At 47.3% G+C, this 24653-nt stretch overlaps 1 protein-coding gene across 1 annotated transcript in view; it reads left to right on the top strand.

Moving 5' to 3' along the window:
• Positions 1 to 4341: 4341 nt before the first annotated feature.
• CD81 (CD81 molecule) overlaps positions 4342 to 24653 on the top strand; it is a 153983-nt gene continuing 133671 nt past the window's right edge. Inside the window, exon 1 of the mRNA XM_019519729.1 lies at positions 4342 to 4550. Within this exon, the coding sequence (XP_019375274.1) occupies positions 4485 to 4550 (66 nt within the window). The 5' untranslated portion in view covers positions 4342 to 4484. The remainder of the gene's footprint in view (positions 4551 to 24653) is intronic.

Genomic DNA, 24653 nt, shown 5'->3' with positions numbered 1-24653 from the left:
GTGCCAGGGTTGATTATGGAGTCATCTGAGCCTGGAGGAAGGCTAGGCTAAGGTAGGATATAAGCCCAGACCTGAGTAGAGCCAGCAGTAACATCTAGGAGACTGCTGAGGAAGCATCTACTGAGCAGGATGACTGCGGCTCCGGAATGTCAGCAAGGAGAGTGCAGTCTGGGGCAGAGCTAAGGGGAGGAGGAGGTTCTTGGGGACCCAGGGAGGGGTCTCGAACCCAGATTAAGAGGCTACAAATGTGGGACCAGTGGGGGTCCAGGAGTTTGTTAAGGGTCTAAGAGTGTGGGACCAATGAAAGTCCAGGAGCCCAGAGGAGGGTCTAAGTGGAAGATGACATCCGTGAGTGAAGCATGGGGTATGGTGTAGGGGCAGAATGGAACCATGCAATTAGCCCATAAAGCAGGCACCACAGGAATCTGGTGGTCATTTGAGAGAGCAATTTAGGATGCCCTGCTGCAGCCTTCCTCATACAAAAGTAAAAGATATTAAGGTGTGGTGAGCGACTGAAGGGGGGATGATTGCCCACAGAAAGTGAAGGTTGAGGGGACTCCAGGGGCTTCACGGCCACCCCGGGAAAGACACCTTGTCACAATGAGCAAATAATACATTTTACATGGCAAGAAAAAAAGGATTAGAACTTGGTTTCAGGCAAACATTTGTGAAATTTTACAGTATTTATTTTGCTTGAGTGTTGCTTTTCTTCATGGGCAGTGTGTAGGGGAGGCATGGGGTAGGGGTCACATGCCCCCCTGAGATTGGCCCTTGCCAGCCAGGGAGTGCAGGTGCCAAGAGAAGCACCAGCTGGTGCCCCCCCCCCCCCCCCAAGTCTGCTGCGGGCCAGGGAGTGGGGGTGCTGAGAGAAGCACCTGTGGCACTTTAGGTTTTGCTATGGTGCTTCCAGTGTCAACCACTGGGGGACCCCCTCTCTCCCCAGTCAGCAATCAGCTGCTGGGGGATCCCATCCCCCTGGTCGGCAATTGTCGCTTGGTGCTCCCCCAGACTCAGGAGGCACAAGTCACCCATGGTTTTCTTCTTTCCTCATGCGCTAGAACATCAAACTGCCTTATCTGCACAACAGAAAGCAACTCACACAAAGGAACTCTTATGGACCCAGAGGAACATGCATCCACTTTTAGCTTCTTCTGTGCAAAATGAAGTTTATTTTTTACCTAAGGGGACTTTTTACCTTCTTTAATTTTCCCTCGGCCTGAGGAAGGGCACAAAGCTGCCAAAGAAAGATAATTTTTTGCGATTTCTTAGTTGGTCTAATAAAAGGTATCATCTCTGAACCAAGAGTTTTAGAATTTTGCATTTCTTTTTGTCTCAGACCAACATGGCTACCAAATACATCTCTGAATTTCATGCACACCTGACATGCATTTCTTTGGTGGACATCTTAAAATTCAGAATCCGTAAACACTTGTATACTTTAGTTTGCTACCATACACAAGGCCACTGTTTCAGTGCTGCTGTTCATGGTAAGAAAGTTAAGTGGAGGCAGAAGTGTTGGCAAGATCAGGGCTTCCTACAAGGTGTATGACGTAGATGAGGGGCAAAAAAATAACTTACATATGCTTTTCCAAATCTGCAACTGCTGGATAGAATCTGAATCCAAGCTGGTTACGCAAAATTGGGTGCAGCCCTAAACATTACAGAATTCAATGGCAAATAGGTCCTCTGTTGTTGAATTCAGTGGAGACAGATACTTGATCCACTGAAACAGGGGTTCTCAGCCTTTTTAAAATGCAAGGCACCTCTGGTTAGACTCAAGGCATCCCTCAAAAATGCCCTCTCTTAACTTTTTCAGTCGTTTTTTGACTATGGGAAAATAACTAGAGCAATTTTGTTGCAAAGAACTCAGAAACAACAGGACAGGTCAGAATGTTTTTGACACAATGCATTCCTCTTTGAAATCTCTGGGATTATCTATGAATCATGCATAGGTGTTTGCAGCACCCTTAAAATGATCTAGCACAGAGGTAGGCAAAATGCGGCCCGGGGGCCAGATCCATCTCATCAACTGATTGGATCCAGCCAAAAGGTGGGCACCCACCAGTTGATTGCATTTGGCTCACAGCTGCCTCCACAGTGTTGCACATGGTGCCAAGCTCTGTCCACTCCCACTTGGGTCAGCCTGCACTGCACTCCTGCCCGTGCCCATCGATGGCCCTGGCCCCTAGTCAGTGCACACTGCTTCCTAGCAGGGCTGCTCCCTGAGTGGCTGCAGCTGTGTGGGTACTGCTCAGATCCCTATGCCTCCAGTGGCTTTTTCTCCTCCTGCTGCCCCTGCTGCAGCGCTCTGGGCAGCAGGTAGCATGTGGAAGGGTGGTGGCTGTGCTGGGTGGAGTTGCGTGCTAAGCACCACATGCCCAGCCAGGTGTGGGGAAGCTGCAGTCGGGCAGCTCCTGCCTCAGCATATGGGACTCCAACTCCTGGGTGCCTTCCACCCGCTCGGCCACCCATAGGCGCCTGCTTATCTTGTCAGGTGAGTGGAGTGGGTGGACGGCAGCTAGGAGCTGGAGCTCTGTGCACTGGGGCAAGCGATGCCCAGCTGCAGCTTTGCCACTGTCTGGCTGGGTGTGTGGTTCCAAACATGTGTCCCCACACTTACCATAGCCACTTCTCTGCATTACTTGCTGCCTGGAGCAGTGCCACAGGGGCAGGAGGAGGAGAAGCCCCTGGGGCTAGGGGGGCACTGAGCATACCTGGGTAGCTGCAGGCACATCAGGAGAAGCCCTGCTGGGAAGCTGTGCATGCTGGCCAGGACTGGGGTGGTCAACAGGTGCAGAAAGGAGTGCAGCATAGGCTGCCCAGGGCAGGCCCTCTCAGAGGTCGAGAGAGGCCCGGGCCACTTTTGTTTTTTGAGGCTCCTGGTATATTAAAAATATATTAATTCATAGTGCACTACAGGCAGTATGGCCCGGTAATGGGACACAAGTTTAAAGTTGTATGATGAATGTCGTCTTCTTTCAACCTTGTCAGTGTCTGTATGTATAACCTTATCTGGAGATAGTTTCAAAAGTCTAAATTTGAGGCCCTCTGTGAATGAGAGGCCCGGGCCAAATGGCCCTCCTGGCCCCCCCACTTGATAGGCCCTGGCCCTAGGCAAGAGTGAGCGGGGCTGGACTTCATAAGGAGCACAGCTGGGAGAGCCATGGGCTGGATGGGAGGGGTGGAGATCACCCTTGCACCACACAGCCCAGATAAGCTCTTTTGCATGTACCCCCTGCTCCCCACTCCCTCCATCCCCCCACTTCTGCCTGGGTCCTGGGACTTAATGTGCAGGCAGTCTCTCCCCCCAACCCACGTGAGCACCACCATACAATATACAGAAGTAAGACTTTATTTTGAACTATTATGCAACTGTTTCTCTACTCAAAAACACATAAATCAGGATAAAACATATTTTTTTAAATAAAATTTAAATGTGTTATGATAGATGTATGATTTTTAGTATCTAATTTTTAAATTTTTTTTACCTATAACTTGTTGAAATGAGATCACCCAAAATATTTTGTGTGTACGGTCCTGCACGGTTTACCAGAACTCGTTAAGTGGTCTGCCAGCTAAAATAATTGCCCACCCCAATCTAGCAGCAGCCAAGGTGCCATGGCACCCTGGTTGAGAACCATCAAAACATCAAGCAGTCAGTGTGCTAAAGGTGATATCTTTTATTAGACCAGCTAAGTTGCAAAAAAAATAAAAATCTAGTTGGTCTAATAAAAATATTGCCTCTAGCACACTGACTGCTTGTTTTTGTACACCAGCATGGCTACAACCTTTATCCACCAGAGCATCAGTATTTTACTTTTTTCTGTAGCTGCTTATAGTCTGAGGGGTCTTTTGGTGGAGACCACTTTTCCATAAGCCTTCTCTGCTCATGTTTGCTGGGTGACTTGAAAAAAGCAAGTGCTGTCTGGATGGTAGCTCCTCTCCCTTTCTGTGTCTGTGGGGTATGGATCAGGAAAGACTATTTTTTTTAATGTATTGATAGATGCAGCATCCAGGACAAGCTTTTCTTCACACACCTTAAACCATATTTAAAGCCCCCACACCCGTTACAATAAATACACCTGTGCACCCATTCACAGTCCTTTCCCTAATCCAGTCGTAGTCTCTTAGTCCTAGCCTCAATTTGGGGGTTTACAGTTTCAGTTCATTCACTGTGGTTGTCACTATCGCTGTTTTATGGATGAGAACAGATGCACAGGCTGCAGGGAAATGAGGGGTAGATACCCCCAGGAGGCGGTAGCTTCCTTTTTAAGATGGCCTGTGCCTGGGTGGGAGGATCTCAGGGAGGGGGTGTCACTCGAGCAGGAGGAGCCAGAGAAGCAGCCCAGTTTTCTGCCTATGTTGTGCTCTAGCTCGAAGAAGAGAAGCTGTGATCAGCCTCTGCAAGAGCAGCAGCTGCATCTCACGCGCTGATTTATCAGGCCACAGGGTGCAGGCAGCTTTGCTCGCAGAAATTTTTAGCAATGGGAGTGGAAGGCTGTACCAAGTGCATCAAATATCTGCTGTTTGTCTTCAATTTTATTTTCTGGGTGAGTGCATTTGCTTGGGGTGCAGCTTTGCATGTGATTTAATGGCTGGGGAAAACGAAAGGGGGGTGGGGGGATAGAAGGAAAGGAAGGTGACTGTTATCTTTCAGCTTGCTCTCTCTTGCTCCTGGCTGGTGTCAGATTGCCACCAAAATAATGCAGCAGGCTCAGAAAGGAGCTGACTTTCCCATCCTCTGCAGGAGAGAGACACAGAGCTTTCTCCTTTCCCTCTAGCAGCTCTGGGGCATGAGATCTGGGGAGGGAACAGCAACAACCTTTAGGTGGAGAAGATGGAGCGGGGAGGCAGGATTGGCTCACCCCAAAAATGGGTGTTGCATTGATAACAGAGCCTAGCTTGCTCAGAAATCCAAAGCTGGGAGCCATCTCTTCCCCTCCCCCAAGCCACTGCTACAATAACTGATTATAATAATTGAATCAATTTGTACCACCCTCCTCTTTCTTTTGAAATGGCAAATGTGTTTGGTTTGCTGCGTGTGCAGATGCTCTGCAAACTTAATAAACCACCTGTGAGCTGCATTGGGGAAAAAAACAATGCTTGGGAGCCAGCCTACTTGTTTGCCTGCTAGGTTGATGGGGCATGCCCCTGTGTTCAATATGCAGGTCTGCAGCTATGTAATAATTGAGATTTAAGTCCCTTGGAAAGGTTTTATTTTTGTGAGTGCTGTGGTATGTGTTTTGGGTTTTTTTTGTGCCCTCCCTTAGGTTCTAACTGATTTGAAAGTTGAGACTCATTAATTACCAAAATATATGAAAATGTAGTGGAGGCCAGGGCTTTGGGGTTGAAAGTTGATCTCTTCTGGTCTTTTTGTCATGTCAAGAGAGAATGAGAACTGTGCCCTTTAACTGTGTGCCATGTATACAGGCTTTTATATTCAAGACCACTTGATTTTTGCCAAACTTTTTAATACAGGCAGCACACTTGGTTCTGGACAACACATGGAAATGGCTCAAAGCAATGAGAAATGTGAAAAGGCGCTCCTAAAATATACTCTTAACCGGTGCTAGGATTCTTCTGTGTTTTGGAAAATGGGTGGAATGAGAGAGACTGACTGCAGCCTAAGTGACACAGTCTGTTGTTGTGGTTGACGTTGCTACATATTGCTGCTTTGAAGATGTAGTTCTCAGAGGCTCTCAGATGCCAGCCTTCCTTGCCTTAGCCGGGAACAGTTTTCAGCTTGGAGGGGGTGGGGGTTAAAACTTGCTGGGTGGATAAAGTAGGCAGGTGATGGTGTCTTAAAAGAATTGGCCGTTGGAGCTACTTCCCACACTCTTCCCATTTGTCTCTCTCTCCCCCTGCCTAGAGAATTTTGCAGGGACCACACCCCACCGCTCAGAAAAAGTCTTTGCCTCATCTGCAGGTTCAAGAAGGGTTTGGGTTTGTTGGTTTTTAAGTTGTATTCTGTAGTCAGTGCAAGTTGGGAAATATTTTTTCCTACTATTTGGAAACAAGCTGTCTTCCCTGTGTCTGTCCAGAAAGGGCATCCCAGAGGGCTCCAGCAATTAGGGAGGAGAATAGTCAATATACACAACTTGGTTTAAGTCAGCAGTTGGTCACATCCTTGCATTTCTTACATGCGTACATTTATGGATGTCACCAGGATAGTGTTACTGCCTAACTTATGATGAGCCACCCCCATTCCCGGGAGAAATAATAGGAATTGGGGGGGGGATGTCTTTTGTTCAATTTAGCTGCTTATTTTTCACATGTATTCCCTCCCCCTGAGATGCCTGGGGAAGCTCTTGTAGCTAGTTATCATACTGAAAAACAGTGCAAGCTGTTGCGGTTTTGTTGTAGGTTGGCAGTTCAGATGACGCACAATTCTTGCACCTTTGCCAGAATGAGATGACTGCTTAACAGTTTCTTGACTGTGTCCCTTGGTTTTAGAGTTAATGTTTTGCGAATGTTTATGAACACTTTATGGCTATGTCTGACCCTTCAGTCTACTTTTAAGCTGAGGTCACAGCACCTCTGGGTGCTGATCAGACACTGCAAAGTGGCACCACTTGAGAGATGCAGTTTTACACTGGTTAGCAGGGAGATTTAAAAAAAAACAAAAAAAAACCCCATGGACTCCCATTTTCACTGAGTTCTGCAACAGTGTTCCTTATTAGCAACCAGAAAAAGCAGTGGTGATGATGGGGAGCTCAAAGAAGGGGAAATCTGGTAAAGAAACTTAAAAAGTCCTAAACCACTTGGGGCTTTCTTACTTAAAAAGCACCATCCATAAAGGTGCTCTATTTACATGACCAAGTCCCCACCCAGGCCAAGAAGCAATGATTATCAGACAATGCACCACTAACTGACTTGCTGGGTGTGTAAACAGGAGATGCCTTATCACCCAAAGCCTGATTCTGTTTATATTGGGAATTTCCTATTTGTTCCATTACTTTTTTTAGTCTTTAATCCTTCCCCTCATGCTAAGAAGCAGCATTCTTTCTATAATATTGTGCATATCAATAACATCACCAAAAAAATCTTGGAGGATTTGCTAGCATGGGATTATGAAGATGTACTGTGCCCCCAGCAATGCAGTCATTGGCCCTGTTTTATGAGTGGGAAAGTGACATCCGGGGATGCATTTTGTCGTTGGTCAAACTGGAAGTAAAACCTTGGTCTGTCAGATACTTTAACTGTAAGACTGCCTTCCTGGGGCTTTATATTCAGTACTCCTGTTGAATCAACTGGGGTGTTCCTGAACTCAGTTTGGATTCAGGCTGAACTGGGAGCACCCTTGCTGCTCTGTGTATTTTCTCCTATATCATCTCCCTATGGAAACCTAAACCAGAATCATGCAATGGTCCAGATTCATTCCTGGCATGACTCCAAACGCAAAGTGAATGTAGCACTATGTATTTTTTTCAGTTATGCAGCTACCACTTCTTGCTCCCTAAAAAATAGGGCTTTCTCCCTTAAAATGAGAGGAGTACCAACTTCCTTATCTCTGTTTAAGAACTTTATTATGGCATTATTGCATTTTCCTCACTTTTTTCCCCTCTTTGTTCCTTCCCAGTTATCTCTTCAGACAGTGGCTTTTTCTTTCTTTTTTGTTATAGCTTCCTGTCATTCTTGACAGTTGTCTGGGTTCGGGAATGGGGAAGGGAAAGGTATCCTTTTTGGCAGTACTAGGATTGACAGGAAGGACGTATGGGAACTACACAAGCGCCTAATTGCTGAGCCAGCTTGCCTGTTAGCAGCCACCTCTGTCTCGTATAGGAAATGACAGTCATCCCATTTGGTAGGAGGTTGCTTTGTTTCATAGGGAAGTATCATGTTCTGTTTCTTATTCTGTTCTGTCCCTAGCTATAACGTGACAAGAAGTTACACATGAACTGGTATAAATGACTGGCAATCAGTTTCAGGGGTGTAGGTTGCAGCCGTGTTGGTCTAAGGACATAGGCAGACAAGGTCCTTTGGATAAATCCAGTATCTTTTATTAGACCAACTCAGATAGTTGGAAAAATTCTTCTTGGCAAGCTTTGTGCACCCCACTTCAGGAGGGATGTGGACAGCATTGAGAGGGTCCAGAGGAGGGCCACCGGCATGATCTGGGGTCTACAGGGCAGATCCTACAATGAGAGACTGTGGGACCTGAACCTGTTCAGCCTCCACAAGTGAAGGCTGAGGGGGGACCTGGTGGCCGTCTATAAACTCACTAGGGGGGACCAGAAGGGTTTGGGAGAGACCTTGTTTCCCCTAGCGCCCCCTGGCATAACAAGGAATAACGGCCACAAGTTGTTGGAGCGTAGGTTTAGATTAGACATCTGTAAGAACTACTTCACAGTTAGGGCGGCTAGGATCTGGAACCAGCTTCCAAGGGAAGTGGTGCTGGCTCCTACCCTGGGGGTCTTTAAGAGGAGGCTTGATGCCTGCCTAGCTGGGATCATTTGAGCCCAGTTTTTCTTCTGCCCAGGCAGGGGGTCGGACTTGAAGATCTGCAAGGTCCCTCCCGACCCGACTTCTATGGTTCTTTTGGGCACAAATGCCCTCCATCAGGCTGAGGAAGCATCTACAGATGGTCTGAGGGCATTTGTGCCCAAAACCTTGCTAAGAAGAATTTTTCCGACTATCTGAGTTGGTCTAATAAAAGATACTGGATTTATCCAAAGGACCTTGTCTGGAAATTGGTTGAAATTAATAACACAACAGAAGTTCAGTGCACCTAAACCGCTTTCAAAATGGCCAAAACTGGTTTAAGATAAAGCTGGATGGATGTAGCATCAGACTGAACTGATCTGGTTATCTTGGTTTATTGAACTTCTGTCCCAGATCCCTCCAGATTCAACTCTCAGTCCCCCAGCATCACAGGGGCTGTTTAGCTGTCGCCCTGGAATCCCAGCAGAGCAGATTTACCTGGCAAGTGGCAACAGTGTGCAAAGAAGATTTGCTATCTGACTTGTGGAGTGGAATTAGAGGGCTTTAGTGAGTACCTTCTTCTTAAAGTAGAGGTGCACTGATACATCAATCCCATATTAGATCAGCACCAATGTGAGGAAAATTGAGAATACTGGCAATCAGCTTTTTTGACTCATGTGGCTGATAAATGCCCCCTTGCTGTGCTGCAGCTGCGCATATGCAGGCAATCAGGAATGCAGCCTGGCAGTGTGGAAAGAAGCTGGGTCCAGCTGCTAAGTCTGTTGTGGGGGAAGGGGTGAAGGGGGATGGAAGGTGCATGGGGGGTGGGGGGAGCAGATTGATGTCCCAGCAGTGAGGAAAGGAGTGGGACCGGGGCTGGGGAAGGGGCAGATGCTGCCCAGCCAGGGTGGGGCAGGGCATGGGATGGAGCCGTGGTGCAGGGAGGGGTGGCAGCTCCCGCTGCTGCATGCACTCCGGGAGGGCATGGGGGGGTGTGCCCCTGGCTCTGTGTATGGGGTGGGGCAGGCTGCTGCTGTGGGCTGGGGCCGAAGTTGCACTGGGTTTATCTCAGTGGGGAGGCTGTGTCAGGGCTGCGCTCAGGGCAGGTAGTGGTGGCGCTGGGAGGGAGGTTGGAGGGCAGTTGCCCCAAAATTCGCCATAGCCCCACTCCCAGTGCTGCTGCTGCCCACCCCGAGCACAGCCGCAGCCCCAGCCCCACCCCTCATTGGGAAGAGTCTGGCCCTAGCCTGCCGTGGCAGCCTGCCCTGCCCCACATGCAGATCTAGGGGCACATGCCTCCCCCCATGGCCTCCCTGGGTGTGCATAGCAGTAGGAGCCCCCCCCCTCCACCCCTCCAATGAGCTGTGGTTCTGTTCCATCCCATGCCCTGCCTTTCCCCAACTGGGCAGTGCCTATTTCTCCCCCAGCCCCAGTCCCTCCCTTACTGCGGGGGCCTCTGTCTGCCCCCCACGCCCCATTCTTCCCCCCACCTCTTCCCCCACAACAGACTTACCAGCCAATCACTGCTCTCCACGCTGTAGGGCTGTGTATTGGCTATCAGATTGATATCGACTGATACGGCTTGTTAAGTCAGCCACTGGTATTGGCCCAAAAAAATCTCTATCAGTGCACCCCTATCTTAAAGGTCTTTTCCCAGAACAACAATGGCAGCCATAGGATGCAGGTCGTGCCCAATGCAGATGCTACACTTAGTGTGTACGTTTTTAGCATTGTCATTTTTGCTCTAAACCAGTGGGGTCCAACATCTTTTGGCAGGCGTGCCACTGATTAGCCCTGCACCCTCCTTGAGTGCCACTCCAGTCCCCTTCTCCTGCCCAAGTTGCCTCTCTGCTTTCTGTTTCCTGCCCTGTTTGTTGCTGTGCTGTCTGTCCCTGCCTCAGTCTGTGAGCCATGCACACAGTTTGCCTGTGCCACTTGTGGCCTGCATGCTATAGGTTAGCTACCCCTTTCTAAACCAGGCAGAAGGTTTGAGACTGGGTCCTGCCTTTTTTGCTCTGAAGAGTTTGGCTGTCGGCTTTCTATGACCAGCCAGTTTTGGAGTGTGCTTGGAGAGACCTAAAACTTAATGGGCTGGCCATAAAATGGGGCTAGCTGATGCCAACTTAATGTCAAGTGTCTTCAACGTTTGGATTTGAAGCTTTACAACTGGCTGTGGAGAGAGGTGGTTAGTGTTAGTCTGAAGTCAGGCAGAAAGCAGCAGGGTGGAGCTCAGGTATCCAGATTGTAGCTGTATTGGTCTAGATGCAAAAGGAATCAGAACTTGTGGTAGAGGTGATACCTTTTATTAGACCAACTAGATTTTGGCAAAAAAAAATTCTTTAATTGCAACCTTTTAGGCACAAACACCCTTCTTCAGGCATAGGAGAAAAGATTGCACAAGTTCTCCTGGGTAGAAATGGAGAGTTCATATTTCATAGGAGAGTTGAAGGTGTCATAAAATCTTCTGTTTGGAACAGTTCATTTTATGGAGATTAGACTCGGAGAAAAGTTGGAATAGTCTGTTTGCCTCAAAGTTGTTTGGTGGCAAGCAGGACACAGTCATAATTCCTTCTGGTTAAGGTGTTTCATATTTCACAAAGAGTAAAAAGATGGAATGCTCTTCTGGGCAGGCATTTCTCTGAGCTCTGTTGCGAGGCTCGGTGATGACGCAAATTGCCTTGAACAAAGGCAGGAGCAGGGTCTCGGGTTTCAGGTGGTCAAACTTGCTTCCTCCTTGTAAAATGATGAAGATTTCGTTTTTAAAAATTCACTAAAATTCAATCTCTTCCATGCGTCAAGTATCCAGGTTGTAGCTGTATTGGTCTAGAGGCAGAAGTATCCTATACACAGACATTAACTTTCATCAATCCATCTGTTTGATAGACGGCTGTGTGCATGTTTTTTCACAGCATCTGAAGAAGTGAGCTCTGGGCTTATGAAAGCTTACACATCTCTGCTTTTAGTTAGTCTATAAGGTGCATCTCTACCCTGCCTTCGGCTTCTGTTCGCATGAAGGTCTTCAGAGTCTCCATGTCCTGTGAAAGTGGGGCTGCATTGACAGAAGGCCTGAGCACCTCCAGGCTCTTCTCTCTCAAAAACCTTGCCCCACAGGTTGAAAATCTAACTCGACCTAGACACTCATTTACAGTCCCTTGCTAAACTGTGGTACCCACCAGGGTTCTCAGGACTGACACTAGGCAAACTCATTTGTATGCAAAGCTACTCTGCTCTTGCCCTTCCACAGCTCCCCACGCTCATTTGCGTATCTGCACTGAGGTCAGGCATTGCTGGCAAAAAACAAGTGCAAGACGGAACAAAAACAGTTTCAGCTGAGTTTTTTGCAACATCCTTGCATGCTAACAAATAGTTTGTCCTGGAGAAGAAAGAAAGTAGTTTTAAACTAACTTTAGTCAGCAAGCAAGGGAAAAGAAGTCCCATAATCTGTTGTTGTTGTTGTTTGTTATGAATTGCAGCTGTAATTTCAAAAGCACTTGGTACCCACTTTTCTGCTGGCAATGACGAGATTTTTGGGAGGTGCTGAGCACTTCTGAAATGTGAAACTAGACGGAAATTGCCAAAAACCTGTTTTAAAAAAAGGAACCTTGTCTTTCTCTCATCTCAGATGATGAAATTACTGGTATCAGACTCATCTGGGATCCTGTGTTCCTCTTCTGCATGCTACTTCATAAGCTCTTCTCGAGAAGCCCAAACACCATTGCATCTAAGCTGTTTGAGAGTAGGTTCAGGCTGGACATTAGAAGGCGCTACTTCACAGTCAGGGCAACTAGGATCTGGAACCAACTTCCAAGGGAAGTGGTGCTGGCTCCTACCTTGGGGGTCTTTAAGAGGAGGCTTGATGCCTACCTAGCTGGGATCATTTGAGCCCAGTTTTTTCTCCTGCCCTGGCAGGGGGTCGGACTTGAAGATCTACTTGGGTCCCTTCCGACTCTACATCTATGAATCTTGGGCTCTGTCACAAACTGAACAATGCAGTTTAGTCCTGGATATGGAAGTGTGCTGTCTTCATCCAAAGTGGAATTGACCCAATTGAAAAAGGGTCCCTGGGGCGCTGAAGAAAGCCAGAAGCCAAATTAGCGGCTTTTCTATATAATTAAACATAACCAAAGAAAAATTGACTTGCTCTGAGAAGCATCACCCAGCTTATTATCTAATGCAGCCAGTGGCAGCTTTCCAGATCTGGAGCACATGCTGGCTGCATTACCAGAAAGGTGTCTAATTAGAAGGAAGAGTTTGCTCTTAATTCAATTTTCCAGACAGCACATAGCTATTTTCTGTTGCCTGTGGTGGGCATATATGGTATGATTAGGGGCTGATGGGAAAAGCTGGTGGAAAATATAAGACCACTTTGTCGTCTCTGTCTTGGAGGAGTGGCACTTCAAGACTATATTCATGCCTGTAATATCCAACCCTCCCCCTGTCCAAGTATTATTTCCTTGAATGTTTCTAGATCGGGGTACTCAATACCCAGCCTGTGGGCCAGATCTGGCCCCTGGTGCCATGTCCTCAAGCCCACTGGGCTCTTCATGGATCTGTGGCCCTGCCCACTGTTAGTCATGTGGGGGTGGCCCGGGACCTGATCCCCATACTTGGGGGCCCAATCCTGGTGTGTGGTGGCACCATATGTCCACTCAGCTGGCCTGCTGGGCCAAAATGTTGAGCACCACTGTTCAAGATTCTCTTCTTTTTTAGTCTAAAAACAGGCAGCTGTTTTAATCCAGGACCAATTACTCACTCAAATCTAAACTGGGGCATAGTATTTTGTACATGAGACTTAAATGGCAATTAACTTGAATTGGTAGTGATTATTCCAGGGCCAAATGTGTTTTTTGTGATACTACACAGATATTTAAATGTGGCTTGCCCCTCTGGAAGGTCTGGGGTTTGCTGGAAAACAGGATGCTCTGTTTTTAGCTTTAGTTAATTTCTTTCTGCCCACCAGGCCTAGAGTTTTTTTTTTTATTGCTGGGTTAAGATGATGGTGAAATGAGAAATCACCTAGTATGGAAAGGATCTGTCTTTTAAAACAAGCAACGCCAAACAAAGTCAAGTGAAGAAAAGGCTGCATGGAAGCAGATGGAGGCAGGCTGTCAGCTGGAGTCGAACCAAAGGGTGTGAACTAAGTCTGGCTAGAAAAGTGGGAGGTGATTTTGCTTAAAAGACAGGAAGACTGTTTTGTTTGTGTGCTGGAGCTGTACATGTGGAAAAGTTAATTTCCCTCCCTTTGTGGTTTCAAGCATGCAGACTTGATCTTATTCAGAAAGGCGCAGCTTGAGATGTTTCAAACAGTATAGGGAATTTAGGTGCCAGATTTTCACTGTAATTAATAGGAGTAGTTTGTTTAACCCCTTGGGTGTTTCCTGAATATCACAAGCACAGTTCATTGCTGCAGATTACTATTGAAAGATGCTCTGGGATTTCAGCAGGCTGGAGATTTCTATCAAACTGGATTTGCCAGCATTGGGCTCTATTCTTGTTGCGGTGACACCGCCTGCAATTAGGTTGGATTGGGGCCCTGTGGTTTTTTTTGACAGTGAGAGAAAGAAGTGATGATTGCCAAAGCTTAAGTTACAGTTTCCCAGAGTCATTTTGTTTTCATGATAGGTCAGATAAAGAGTGGTTTATGTGGTGTGCATTTGTAAGATAGTGATGTTTTGTGGTACTTCTGTAAATCCATAGGATGAGACGCTGAGCTCCATTCTGGTAATAAACAAACTAAATTTTGCCTTATGAAGAGGCTCTCCTAAGATTGGTTGGGCGGGAGCTTTTTGGTAGATCAGAATCCCTGAGAAATCCCAGTGTAATCAAATGCTGATGGCTAACACTACATATATTTAGATGATATACAGTCAGATATACTTGCTTGTATTTCTTCTTTGGTTGTGCGGTAACTAAATACCCTTTTTTTTTTGGAGTGGGACTGGGATCTTTTCATGGTGGATAGTTAGCAGAAACAGAATCAAACCCAATCCAAGAGCTAGGTACCCAGTTTTGAAGCTGCTTTCTTAAGTCAGCCTTAGGTGACTAGTTAGATTCATGCGTTAGCCACTATATTTGTATGTATGCATATATGTAATTATACCCATGTTGCAAATTGCATCTGACTTGGGTCATGGAAGGAGGCTGTTGTGCATGGTCTGACATGGCTATGCAAATGGGTTGAGAAGGCTCATGTCTTAGTGCAGTGGTCTCCGAACTTTTTTGAACACGCACCCCTATCAGTAAAAAAATTTTTGAGCACACGCCCACAATATATGTATATTTATTTATTTATAAATTATATACATGTACTACTCAGTGTAACACTGTACAAAGTTTGGAGACTACTGTACACTGTACCTCCACATTGTGGAACTCCCACTCTTCCCTCAGGATACCTCGCATACCATATGTGACACGTGACCGTCTGACGTATGGACCAAGTGAGGGTGCCAGTGTCAATCCGTATATTAAATATTAGTAAAGCTAAGTTTCTTTCTTTTTTTTCTTTTAGATAAAAAAAAAATAAATATAAATAGAAGTTCTAGTATTTTCTTCCCGCACCCCAATGGATCGTCTTGCGCACCCCACTTTGGAGACCACTATCTTAGTGGTTGGAAGAAAGGAATGGGTCATTTTCTGCCCTGTAAACCTAAGTAATACTTCTCTTCTTTCAGGTTGCTGCAATATGTATAGTATCTTGTTAAGCATTTTGATCCTGTGATAAAAGGCCCTGTGGAAGTATTAGATTTATCATTAAAAAGGAACAACGATCTCAGTTAAATAAATGTTGAGCAAATAGACTGTTGGAGCACAAATTTGAGACTACAGAATGCTGTTCCACTTTCTCTCTGCCAACGGGTCTATTAGATATTAGCAGTAGGTCTTAATTCTATTGACGCTTCCCAGCAAAGCCGCTTTCTGAAGCAGGTATTGGTGAAGGCAGCACCTGCTTGAATGCATGAGGAAGAGATTTTTCTAGGAGCCCAAGCATCCTTATTCCGTATTTGATCTAGTCCAGTAACATGTTCCAGAGAAAGTTGTAGAAATCTTGCAGTAGGCAGATGTAGGACTGTCTTTCATCTGCAGTGTCTCTAAGAGTTGGTTCATTTTAAGCCTAGAATATGGCGACTTTAATAACCCTCTACATTTATAAAGGTGTATTGTGGATTGATGACTACAGGCTTCATTTTTAAGAATTTGAATCTGCAACCTTCCTGACATGCATTCTTGATGCCCATCAACCCTGGAAACTAGATATCAGGGCTGTGCTATTCAAAAGCTGTCATATCATCTATAAAATTTGGCCCTTTGTTTTCAAGAGTGGCCTTGTATGCTATACATCTCTGATTTTTGTCTTAAAAAGGTGCAAATCTGCCCAGACTTCTGACTACACCATTGTTATGGATTAAGAACATATGGTTTCCCTGCCCTCTGTGTCTCCATGAATACGCTACCCTTTTACTTCCTTCAAGGATGAAACGTGGAGGTGGGTGTGGGTGTGGGAGAGCCTTGCCATAGCTTGAAACTTCAAACCACCAAACTGAGGGTGGCTTGCTTTTTTTCTTCCTGGTATCCAAGATCCAAAGAGCAAAGGTTGGAATCCATTTGCAACCCTTTTAACAGGGAGTTGGAAAATGAGATCCTTGTCTTTCTAGCCTACAAGGTGAATTGAAGGACATGGTAAGCATGTACAAAATGCCTGCTTCATTACCATGTATGGGCGGAGGAAATGTTTCAAAGATCCCTTAGGTATCTGAGAACAAATAATGGGTTTTTCTAGACGGGTGGCACATGCTAATATTTACTTATCATGCTTCTGGAAAAGTTAAAATCCCTTTACAAATACACAGTAAGCCTCCTAATATCCTTGTGAGGAAAGTAAAAATTATTTCCATTTTACACCTGGATTAACTGAGATGTGGTAAAGCGGCATAGCATAGAGTACTTGCCCTTATTTTCTACACAGTTCAGCAGCAGAGCCCTAGTTAGCTCTTGCCTTCCAAACCTCTCCACTTAGTTTTCTTCTGGTCTTCTGACTGCCACACTCTGGCTTTCAGCTGAGTGAGCTGCTGAACATTGGCGTCCTCCAGCAATGCTGCAGCTTTGTCTATCATTTAATTGTAACAGAGTGTGTGCCAAGGGGCACCAATAGGATTCTCCTACCAGGTGCCACAGCCCATATCCTCGTTCTTTCTAGCTGTATTGTGTTCGTATTTACAGAGGGTGCATGGAGAAAATAGAATCTCTTATCTTCCAGCTGTGTTTATTTCTACTATTATCTCTTTTAGTGTAGATTAGGGATTCTCAACTAAGGTGCCATGAGATCCTTTAAGAGTGCTGTGGGGTTCTGCTTAGTATTAGTACAGCTAGGTTTGCAAACACCTACGTGGCATTTGCAAGATAAACCCAGAGATTTCAAATGGGAATCCATTCAAAAAAGAAAGCATCTTACTCTCTTGTTATCTTTCCAAGTTCTTCGCAGCAAAAGACTTGCTATATACTTCTGTCAAAGACAACCTGAGGGGGGCGAGGGGATCCCTCCACACGCACGCACCCTCCCACACCTATCCACACACTCGAACCCCCTACACCCTCCCCCATGCACAATAAACAAGAGTAAGACTTTACTTTGAGCTATTATACAATCACCTCCTATATACACTATGCAAAGACACACAAATCAGGACACACATTTTTTTTTTTTTAAATAAAATTAAATGATGGTGTAGTAGGTGTTTGATTTTTAGTGTGCGATTTGGTTTTTTTCTGGTTCCAACATGGCACCCCCAGGAGTTCTTTTAGGGGCAAGGGGAGGGACTGCCGGTGGCAAAGGTCAGGGGTTTGGGGTGGGACTTCTGGTCCCAAGATGGTGACCAAGCGATGAGGAACCTGCCAAGGGGTAGGACTGCCCTTGTGGCCCTCGACAGCTCACCAAAACTCATAAAGTGGCCCTCCAGCGGAAGTAATAGCCCACCCCTGCATTAATATCTCAAGATAAAATATATGTTTAACACTGTGGTGTGAACGATTTCACTAGAACGCCTACTCCTTATTGTTAAGCACACTTCAGGCCTGTTCTTGCAGTCTTAGCAATAATACCATCAATTTATGTATCTTCTTCACACCATTGTAGTCTCTTCAACTGGGCACAATCTGTTCATAAAGCAAAGGATCTACAGATTCCTGTTTGAACTCCTTCTCGTTCAAGGTACAGGAACTGTATATTTTGGCCATGAACAGAACTAGAGGCATAAGCTATAATATCAGAATGTTTTTTCCTTTGTTATGGGCTGATCGCATGTTCTTGGTACTTCAGGGTTTTTTTTGCCTTTCCTTTTAGGCATTAATCCAGGGGTGGGCAGTTCTTTTGGCTGGAGAGCTGCTTAACAAGTTTTGGTGAGCTGTGGAGGGCTGCAAGGGTAGCCCCACCCCTTGACAGGAGCTCCAGCCCTGGTCACTCCCTTGGAGCTAGCAGCCCCACCCCCTGACTCCTGACCTTTGCCACCAGAAGTTCTTCCTCTTGCCCCTGAAAGCACTCCTTTTGCAGCAGGGGCGGAGGGGTAGCCATCTTGGAACGGGGAGGGGGGGAACATACCAAAAATCAAACATCTACTATACATATTTTAATTTTATCTCAAAAAAAAATGTTGTCCTGATTTTGTGTGTGTTTGCATAGTGCTTGTAGAGGCGATTTGCGTAATAGTTCAAAATAAAGTCCTACGCTTGTATGTTCTGTGGGGGAGTTATGAGGGTTTGGGTCTGTGTGTGTAGGAGGGGGAAGTGGGGCTATGAGGGTGTGTACGGGTGGTTGCGGGCCCTGCCCCCCACCAACAGTCCTTGCCGCTGGCAGCAGCAGCAGGCGGTGGGCCCTCAGGGCAGTCATGGCTGCGGAAGGGAGAGCCCCCCCAGCAGTGCGTGGCTCTGGCCGAGTCCCAGGAGCTGCATGTGGCAGCATGGCGCTGGCCCGGCACGGCTGCTGGCGCATGGTTTCCTCCCAGACAAGACTGACTCTGTGCCAGCGTGTAGGGCTTGCGGCAATGCAGGCAGGAGCCATGAGCCATCAGGCTGAGCCAGTTTCGTGCCCCATGTGGGGCTTCCAGCACTTCAGCGGGAAGCCATGCATGAAAGTATGGAGCCCACCCAGCCCGATAGTGCAGTATTCCCCATGGTTCCTGGTCCACGTGCTAGGAGCAGCAGCAGGCCCTTGGGGTGCTTATGGCCATGGCAGGCAGAGCCCCATGGTGGCATGTGGCTCCGGATGAATCCCAGGAGCTGCAAATAGAGACATGGAGCTGGCCCAGCCCAATGGCGCACAGCTCCCACCTACAGTGCTGTGAGCCTCATGTGCTGGCACGGAGCCTGTCCTGTCTGGTTTGAAGGCACGTGCCAGTGTGTGAGCTCGGTGCCACCACGTTCAGCTCCGCGCCACCAGCGGGCTCTGTCTGCCGCAGCCGTGAGCACCCTGAGGGCCCGCCACCTGCTGCTGCTGCTTCCGCCTGTGGTTGGGGCTGAGCACCATGGGGAGGCATGTGGCTGAGGGGCCCACACCACCCACAACCCCTGCCCCCCAGCTACAGGTGGGTGCTCCCCTCCCCATTCACCAGCTGTCCAGTCGCATGCCACTGTGCTCGTTGCCCCAGCTGGAGTGCTGGGAGCCCCATGGTGGTGGAAGCACAGAGCCCACCTGGCACGTGACCTCTGAAAGCCCATGCCTCCCGCCGGCTTTCAGAAATAGCCTTGTTCCTTTGCATGCCCAGATGGCTGAAGAATTCGCAGTGGAAAATGTTGTTCCACATAGTAATAGACACACATTTCATCTCTCTTCTTTGGTAGGAGCTGAAGTTATTTAGGTCTTTGGGATCGTTCTCTCAGTAATGCACCAAAAAATATGAGAAGAGCTGTGAACATGAGGTGGGTGAAGGGAAAATGAGTAATCATGTACTGAGGGTACTTACCATTTCCTGTACGAGAGTGGTATGGTAGGATGAAAATGCAGCAGTAATTGTGCAAGATTCATACACTAGCCTTATACCAGGGGCAGGCAATTATTTTGGGCAGAGGGCCGCTTACGGAGTTTTGGCAAGCCATTGAGGGCCGCATGACAGGCAGCCAGGGGCAGATAAATATTAATTTTCTAAACTTTTTAGGGGCCCCGTGGGCCAAATGGCTTGGTGGGCCACATTTTGCCCACCCCTGCCTTACACTGATACTTTTATGCTTTTCAAATACCTAAGGAACAAGGTGAAGCTCTGCATACAAGGTCTGATGGGCGGCTGAAGTTATTTTTAGCATCAGATACTGTAATATATTACTTTACATCTCTGGCAGGCACACTAAACACTTAAGGTTCTGCCTGCTTTGAAAAATGGATGGGATACCAGAAACGTAGACAGAACATCAGTGAAATGCAGCAAATGCGAAAGCTGAGGCCCAGTGTGGCTTAAAGGTTTTGGACCTTCAAAATTTACCTAAAATATCTGGGCTAAGTTTTCAAGAATGATTACAAGATAATTTTTTTTCCATTTTTTTTTTTTAGTGGACTTTGAGAGAGAGAGATTTTTTTTTAAATCTGAGGGTTGGGTGCACAGCTCTTGGGGGCAGGACAAATCAAATAATTGAACCCCTTTCTAAAGGCTTCACCAGCTAGGTATCTAAACGTTCTTGGCAATGGATGTCTTTCCAGGAGGCTGTACTCCAGTTCTGTAAGAATTTGTGAGTGACACCCTGCCATCTTTGTTATGGAGGAGATCATCACATTCCCTCCTGCCCTTAAACTGGCTGTGATTTAAAAAGAGCCACTTGGCTTTAAGACCACTTCCTCTGAGCCTGATGCAAACTCACCCTCAGGAGGGGAAAGGCTTTGGTAAATCTAGCTAAAGAATCCCGTGGCTTCACCCTTAACCCAGTGCCTGGCTTTTCCAAATAATGCATCCCTACCAGGCGGAATGCTTGGTGGCTTCTTATTTCCAATCCTCCCTCTCTAGTAGTATGAGAGGACCAGGTCTTTCTCTAATGTTCTTGCCAGTGCATATGCATTTACCTTTTTGATACTCTGGGGGTTTCCTCTACTTCTGCCTTACTGGGATTTCAGAAATGAGTATCTCCATGGGTTAGAGTCTGGGGAAGCCTCTGAATATTGGGTGGGGTTGGGGTGGGACAAATGGAGCCACAGCACAAAACATAGAAAGCCAGTAGTACCTTATTGCCAGCCTAAGAGAACTTTTTTTTTTTTCTTACTGGCAGTCTGCAAGATTTTTACTGGCAGCCAACCTTTTTTACTTATTTGTTTTACATAATGTAAATGTAACTCTTCTGCCAGGCCTGAGTTAGAAGGGCTGGGTTCAAATTTTAGGGCTTTAACATTAACGGACATTTTTACACGTGCAAGTGCTGCAGCGCTGGGCACTTAGAAAAGTGCCTGGTGCTGCAATGCTTGCAGTTGTATAAATGGCAAAATGAGCTCAGTGCTGAGAAAATGGCAGCAGTCTGCTTTGAAGCAGCAGATCTCCGGTGTGTCATGGGAGAGGAAAGTATGTATAAGTGTATAAATGCCCTATCATAGTAAAGAAAAACTTTGGTTGTCCATAAAGAGTTCTGCAGTAAAACAAAAATAAAAATTCCTGGGTTGGCAGCCCTGCATAATTGAAGTGATGGTTTTACACTGTGCTCCCCTACTCATTCCCCTCCTGCCACCCACTTCTGCCCCCTACACCCCCCTGCTCTCCCTGTCCCAGCATGGGTTCCCAAAGAAGCCTACCTATAACCCAGCAGTATTGCTAGCAGCGTGGGATGCAGTAGTAGCACATGGCTGAAAGAACACAGCCTTCAGCATCCTGTGCTCCTGCTCAGACACCAACTGGCATGGCTCTGCTCCGCTGAGCAGAGCACTGATTGATCTGTTCCTGCTTAGTGTTTTACTGATAGCTAATTTTTTTTTTTTTGGCAGACTTTATTGACAGCCATTTTAGCCTGATTTTTACTGACAAGTCAGTAAATTCACTGGCAGTTAACAACCCTACCCTTTCAGTTCTTCTGGGGCTGGAACTTGTCCATCTATTGCAGTGATTCTCAACCTTTTTTGTACCAGGACCTATCTGTAAACATAGATAGCCAGCACCAGCCCCCAGTGTGTGGGGCAGGGTATAGGTGTGTGGGGCTGGGGGGGGCCCCCAAGCACTGATACTCTAATAGCCTGCAAAGGGAAAGCCATGCTTTTTTCTCCTTTAGAGGAGAATCAATTTTTAAAGTTTGTTGATCCATTTTTAAAGTTTGTTCATGACCCTTTCATATATTCTTGTGACCCACTTTTGGGTCACAACCCACAGGTTGAGAAATGCTGATCCATAGGAACTGCTCCTTGAATGTAAGAATTTTGGAAGCAAAGAAAGTGGTAGTAGGAATAAAGTGAGAATTTAAGCCTGAAAGCTGCAGAGGTACTTTCCCAATAAATATTTAGTTGTTTTTTGAGAGCTTTTGGAGCTGTTTCCAGTACCCCCCCCCCTCCCCCAATCACTGATTGTTTTGCAGTGCAACTGAAGACTGTTCCTTTTTAAGTGTGAAAAACTGTACACATTTTGTAGTTGATAAACAGTTCTCTGACCGTCCCTCATACAGACCACAGCATGTCTATGGGCTTCATATCTTGTATATCAGGTTAGTATTTCTTGGGACTTTCAGCTGTATTTTTCCATCCCAGCTCTCCCCGTGCTCAGCAGGAATTTCATCCTTGTTAACAAGTGAGCATGTGCCGCATGCATACAAGGGAAGCGAGGTACATCTGTTCTGAGCTGGGAGCAGTAAATCTTTCAAAGCTGGGGAAAGTCAGTAAAAAGGAAAGATGGATAGCTTGTACCATACTGCCTTTTAGCTTGCATATCCTGAAGTATTTTGTGATTTTTGGTGTCACTCAGGTACACTTCTTTCTTTCTCCCCCCTGGCCTCAGCCAGTTCACTGGCCTGGCTAACCCTGCCCTGTTTATGTAGACTAATCCTTACCCCTTGACTTGCTTTTCTGTACACTTATCTTTTTAAAATAGGAAAGGGCTCGAGGGTATTTAAAGTAACTGATAAAAACAATTAACTGCATTTTTAACTGAATATTACAAATCAGCATCTATAAAATCTCTTCCTGAATCCATGCAAGAAGCAAAAATCCCTTGTTTCTCTGCCATCAGGGCTACAACAACACTCCAACCTTACTACAGCATTTCTGATTCTAAACAGTCATTCAGTTTGGACGTGTTGGTCCTCAACCTTTTGGCCCTGAAAGCTAGGTGACTGGTGCGGGACTAATCCACATGCCAGGACGCAGCCCTGTACTGCCTCCACCCCACCTGCGTGCACTTGAATCAGGCCCTGCATTGTCTTGTCTGGCCGCTGTGCACCTGTATCAGCCCCATGCTGCCTTCCTGTCTCTGTGTGCCTGATCTGGCATGCAGGGCCATGCTATCTAGCCTGCAAAACTCCCTGTGGGTCTAAAAATTTGGCAGTATGGGAGTGGCCACCGCCTCTGCTACCAAATCTTTGGACCAATGGAGAGCCTTTAGGGCCAGATAATATGGGTCTGTGGGCCAGGGAGTTGAACATAATATGCTGCTGTGCATGTTGATGGGAGCTGCCAGGTGGTGCTAGTCAAAACGGCAGATTATGTGCTATACCCTACCCATGGACTGTTAGAATTAGGAGAAGCACAGCAACAGGCTTGTAGTACTTATGAATTTTTATTAGTAGTAATGGTATTCAGTATTACAGCAGTCTCTGGAGGCCTGTAAGATAAGGGCCTCATTATACAGTACTGAGCACATGCACCTAATGAGACGGACCCTGTTCTCAGGATCTTACAGTCTAAAAGCTCTTCCTTTTGGCCTCACAGGCTGGATGAATAGTGAAGGACCAGTCCATGGGCCAGCTTGGGCCCTGGGCCACCACGCCAGAATTGGGACCGTGCCATATCCACTGTCCTCATACACCTGGGTTGGGCCCTGGACCGCCTCTCTCCAGCCCAGGTTGCCAGGATCAGGCTGCTCATGGCTATGTTACCTAGCCTGCAGGGCTCTCCATGGGTCTAGAAGTTGGGCAGCAAGAGAGCAGCAATTGATGCCACAGCTCCCCTGCCACCAAATTTTCAGGCCCAAGGGGAGCCCTGTGGGCCAGGGGTTGAGCACCCCTGGTCTAAGAAAACAAAATAAAGGTAAGAGAAGAAGCAGAAATGGAAGGGTAAAGCAATATCATGAATATTCCTAGAATTTCTATCCACTCACCAAGAAAATTGTAATGCATATAGTCCTGGGATAATGGCCACTTTAAAGCACCCTAGCCATGGTAGTCTGAAGTTGGACAAGATGACAGGGTAAACTTGCACCTCATAGACCAGGGGCAGCCAATTATTTCGGCTGGAGGGCCGCCTACGGAGTTTTGGCAAGAAGTCAAGGGCTGCATGGGTGGCCCCACCCCTTGACAAATGCCTCTGCCCCCCCCCCATTTGCCACCGCTGCCTTTCTCCTGCCGCTTCCCTACCTTCCCACCTGCTGCTGCCACTTCCCTGTGGCCCCCTCCCCACCCGCTCACCACTCTGGCACCATGTGCCAGCTACATGGCTGAGACCACAAGACTCGGCAGGAGTCAGCCCAGCCCCCGTGATTCTTGGCTGGCTTCATGCAGTGCTGCTGAGGCTGGCCCCTGCAGAGTCCTGTGGTCCAGTGATTCAACCGGAAACCAAGTGGTGCCAGAACAGCCAGTGGGTGGGCAAAGGGTGGAGAGAAGCAGCGATGGCGGGCAGGAAAGTGGGAAAATGGCAGCGGCAGGTGGGGGGGCCAAGTAGCAGCAAATGGGTGGGTGGTATGAGTGTAACGGCAGCTGGGTAGGATTGCAGGGCCCGTCCCAGTGCCCACAGGGGCCCCAGAGTGGGATGGTAGGAACACAGAGCCCAGGCTGGCAGGGGCTGTATGGAGCTGGGCTGGGCTGGGCTGTGCCAGAAGGGAGAGCCAGTCCAACTCCATAGAGCCCCTGCTGGCCTGGGCCCCGCATTCCTGCTGCCCCATTGTGGGCCTCTGCCAGCCCTGGCCCCAGGGCACTGGCATGGGCCCCATGCTTCTGCCCATCTGTCGCTGCACTCATACCTGCCTATCTGCTTGCTGCCACTTGCTCCCTGCCTGTTGCCTCCTTTTCCCTGCTTTCCTTCCCACTGCTGTCGCCACCACTGCTTCTCACCACTGCCCCCCCCCCCCCCCCCC

This window comes from Gavialis gangeticus, unplaced genomic scaffold, assembly GCF_001723915.1.
Source record: "Gavialis gangeticus isolate Ggan-Ray unplaced genomic scaffold, GavGan_comp1, whole genome shotgun sequence".
NCBI classification, from domain to species: domain Eukaryota; kingdom Metazoa; phylum Chordata; order Crocodylia; family Gavialidae; genus Gavialis; species Gavialis gangeticus.
Note: the sequence above shows the minus strand (reverse complement) of the source record. Positions and strands in the feature narration are given on the sequence as shown.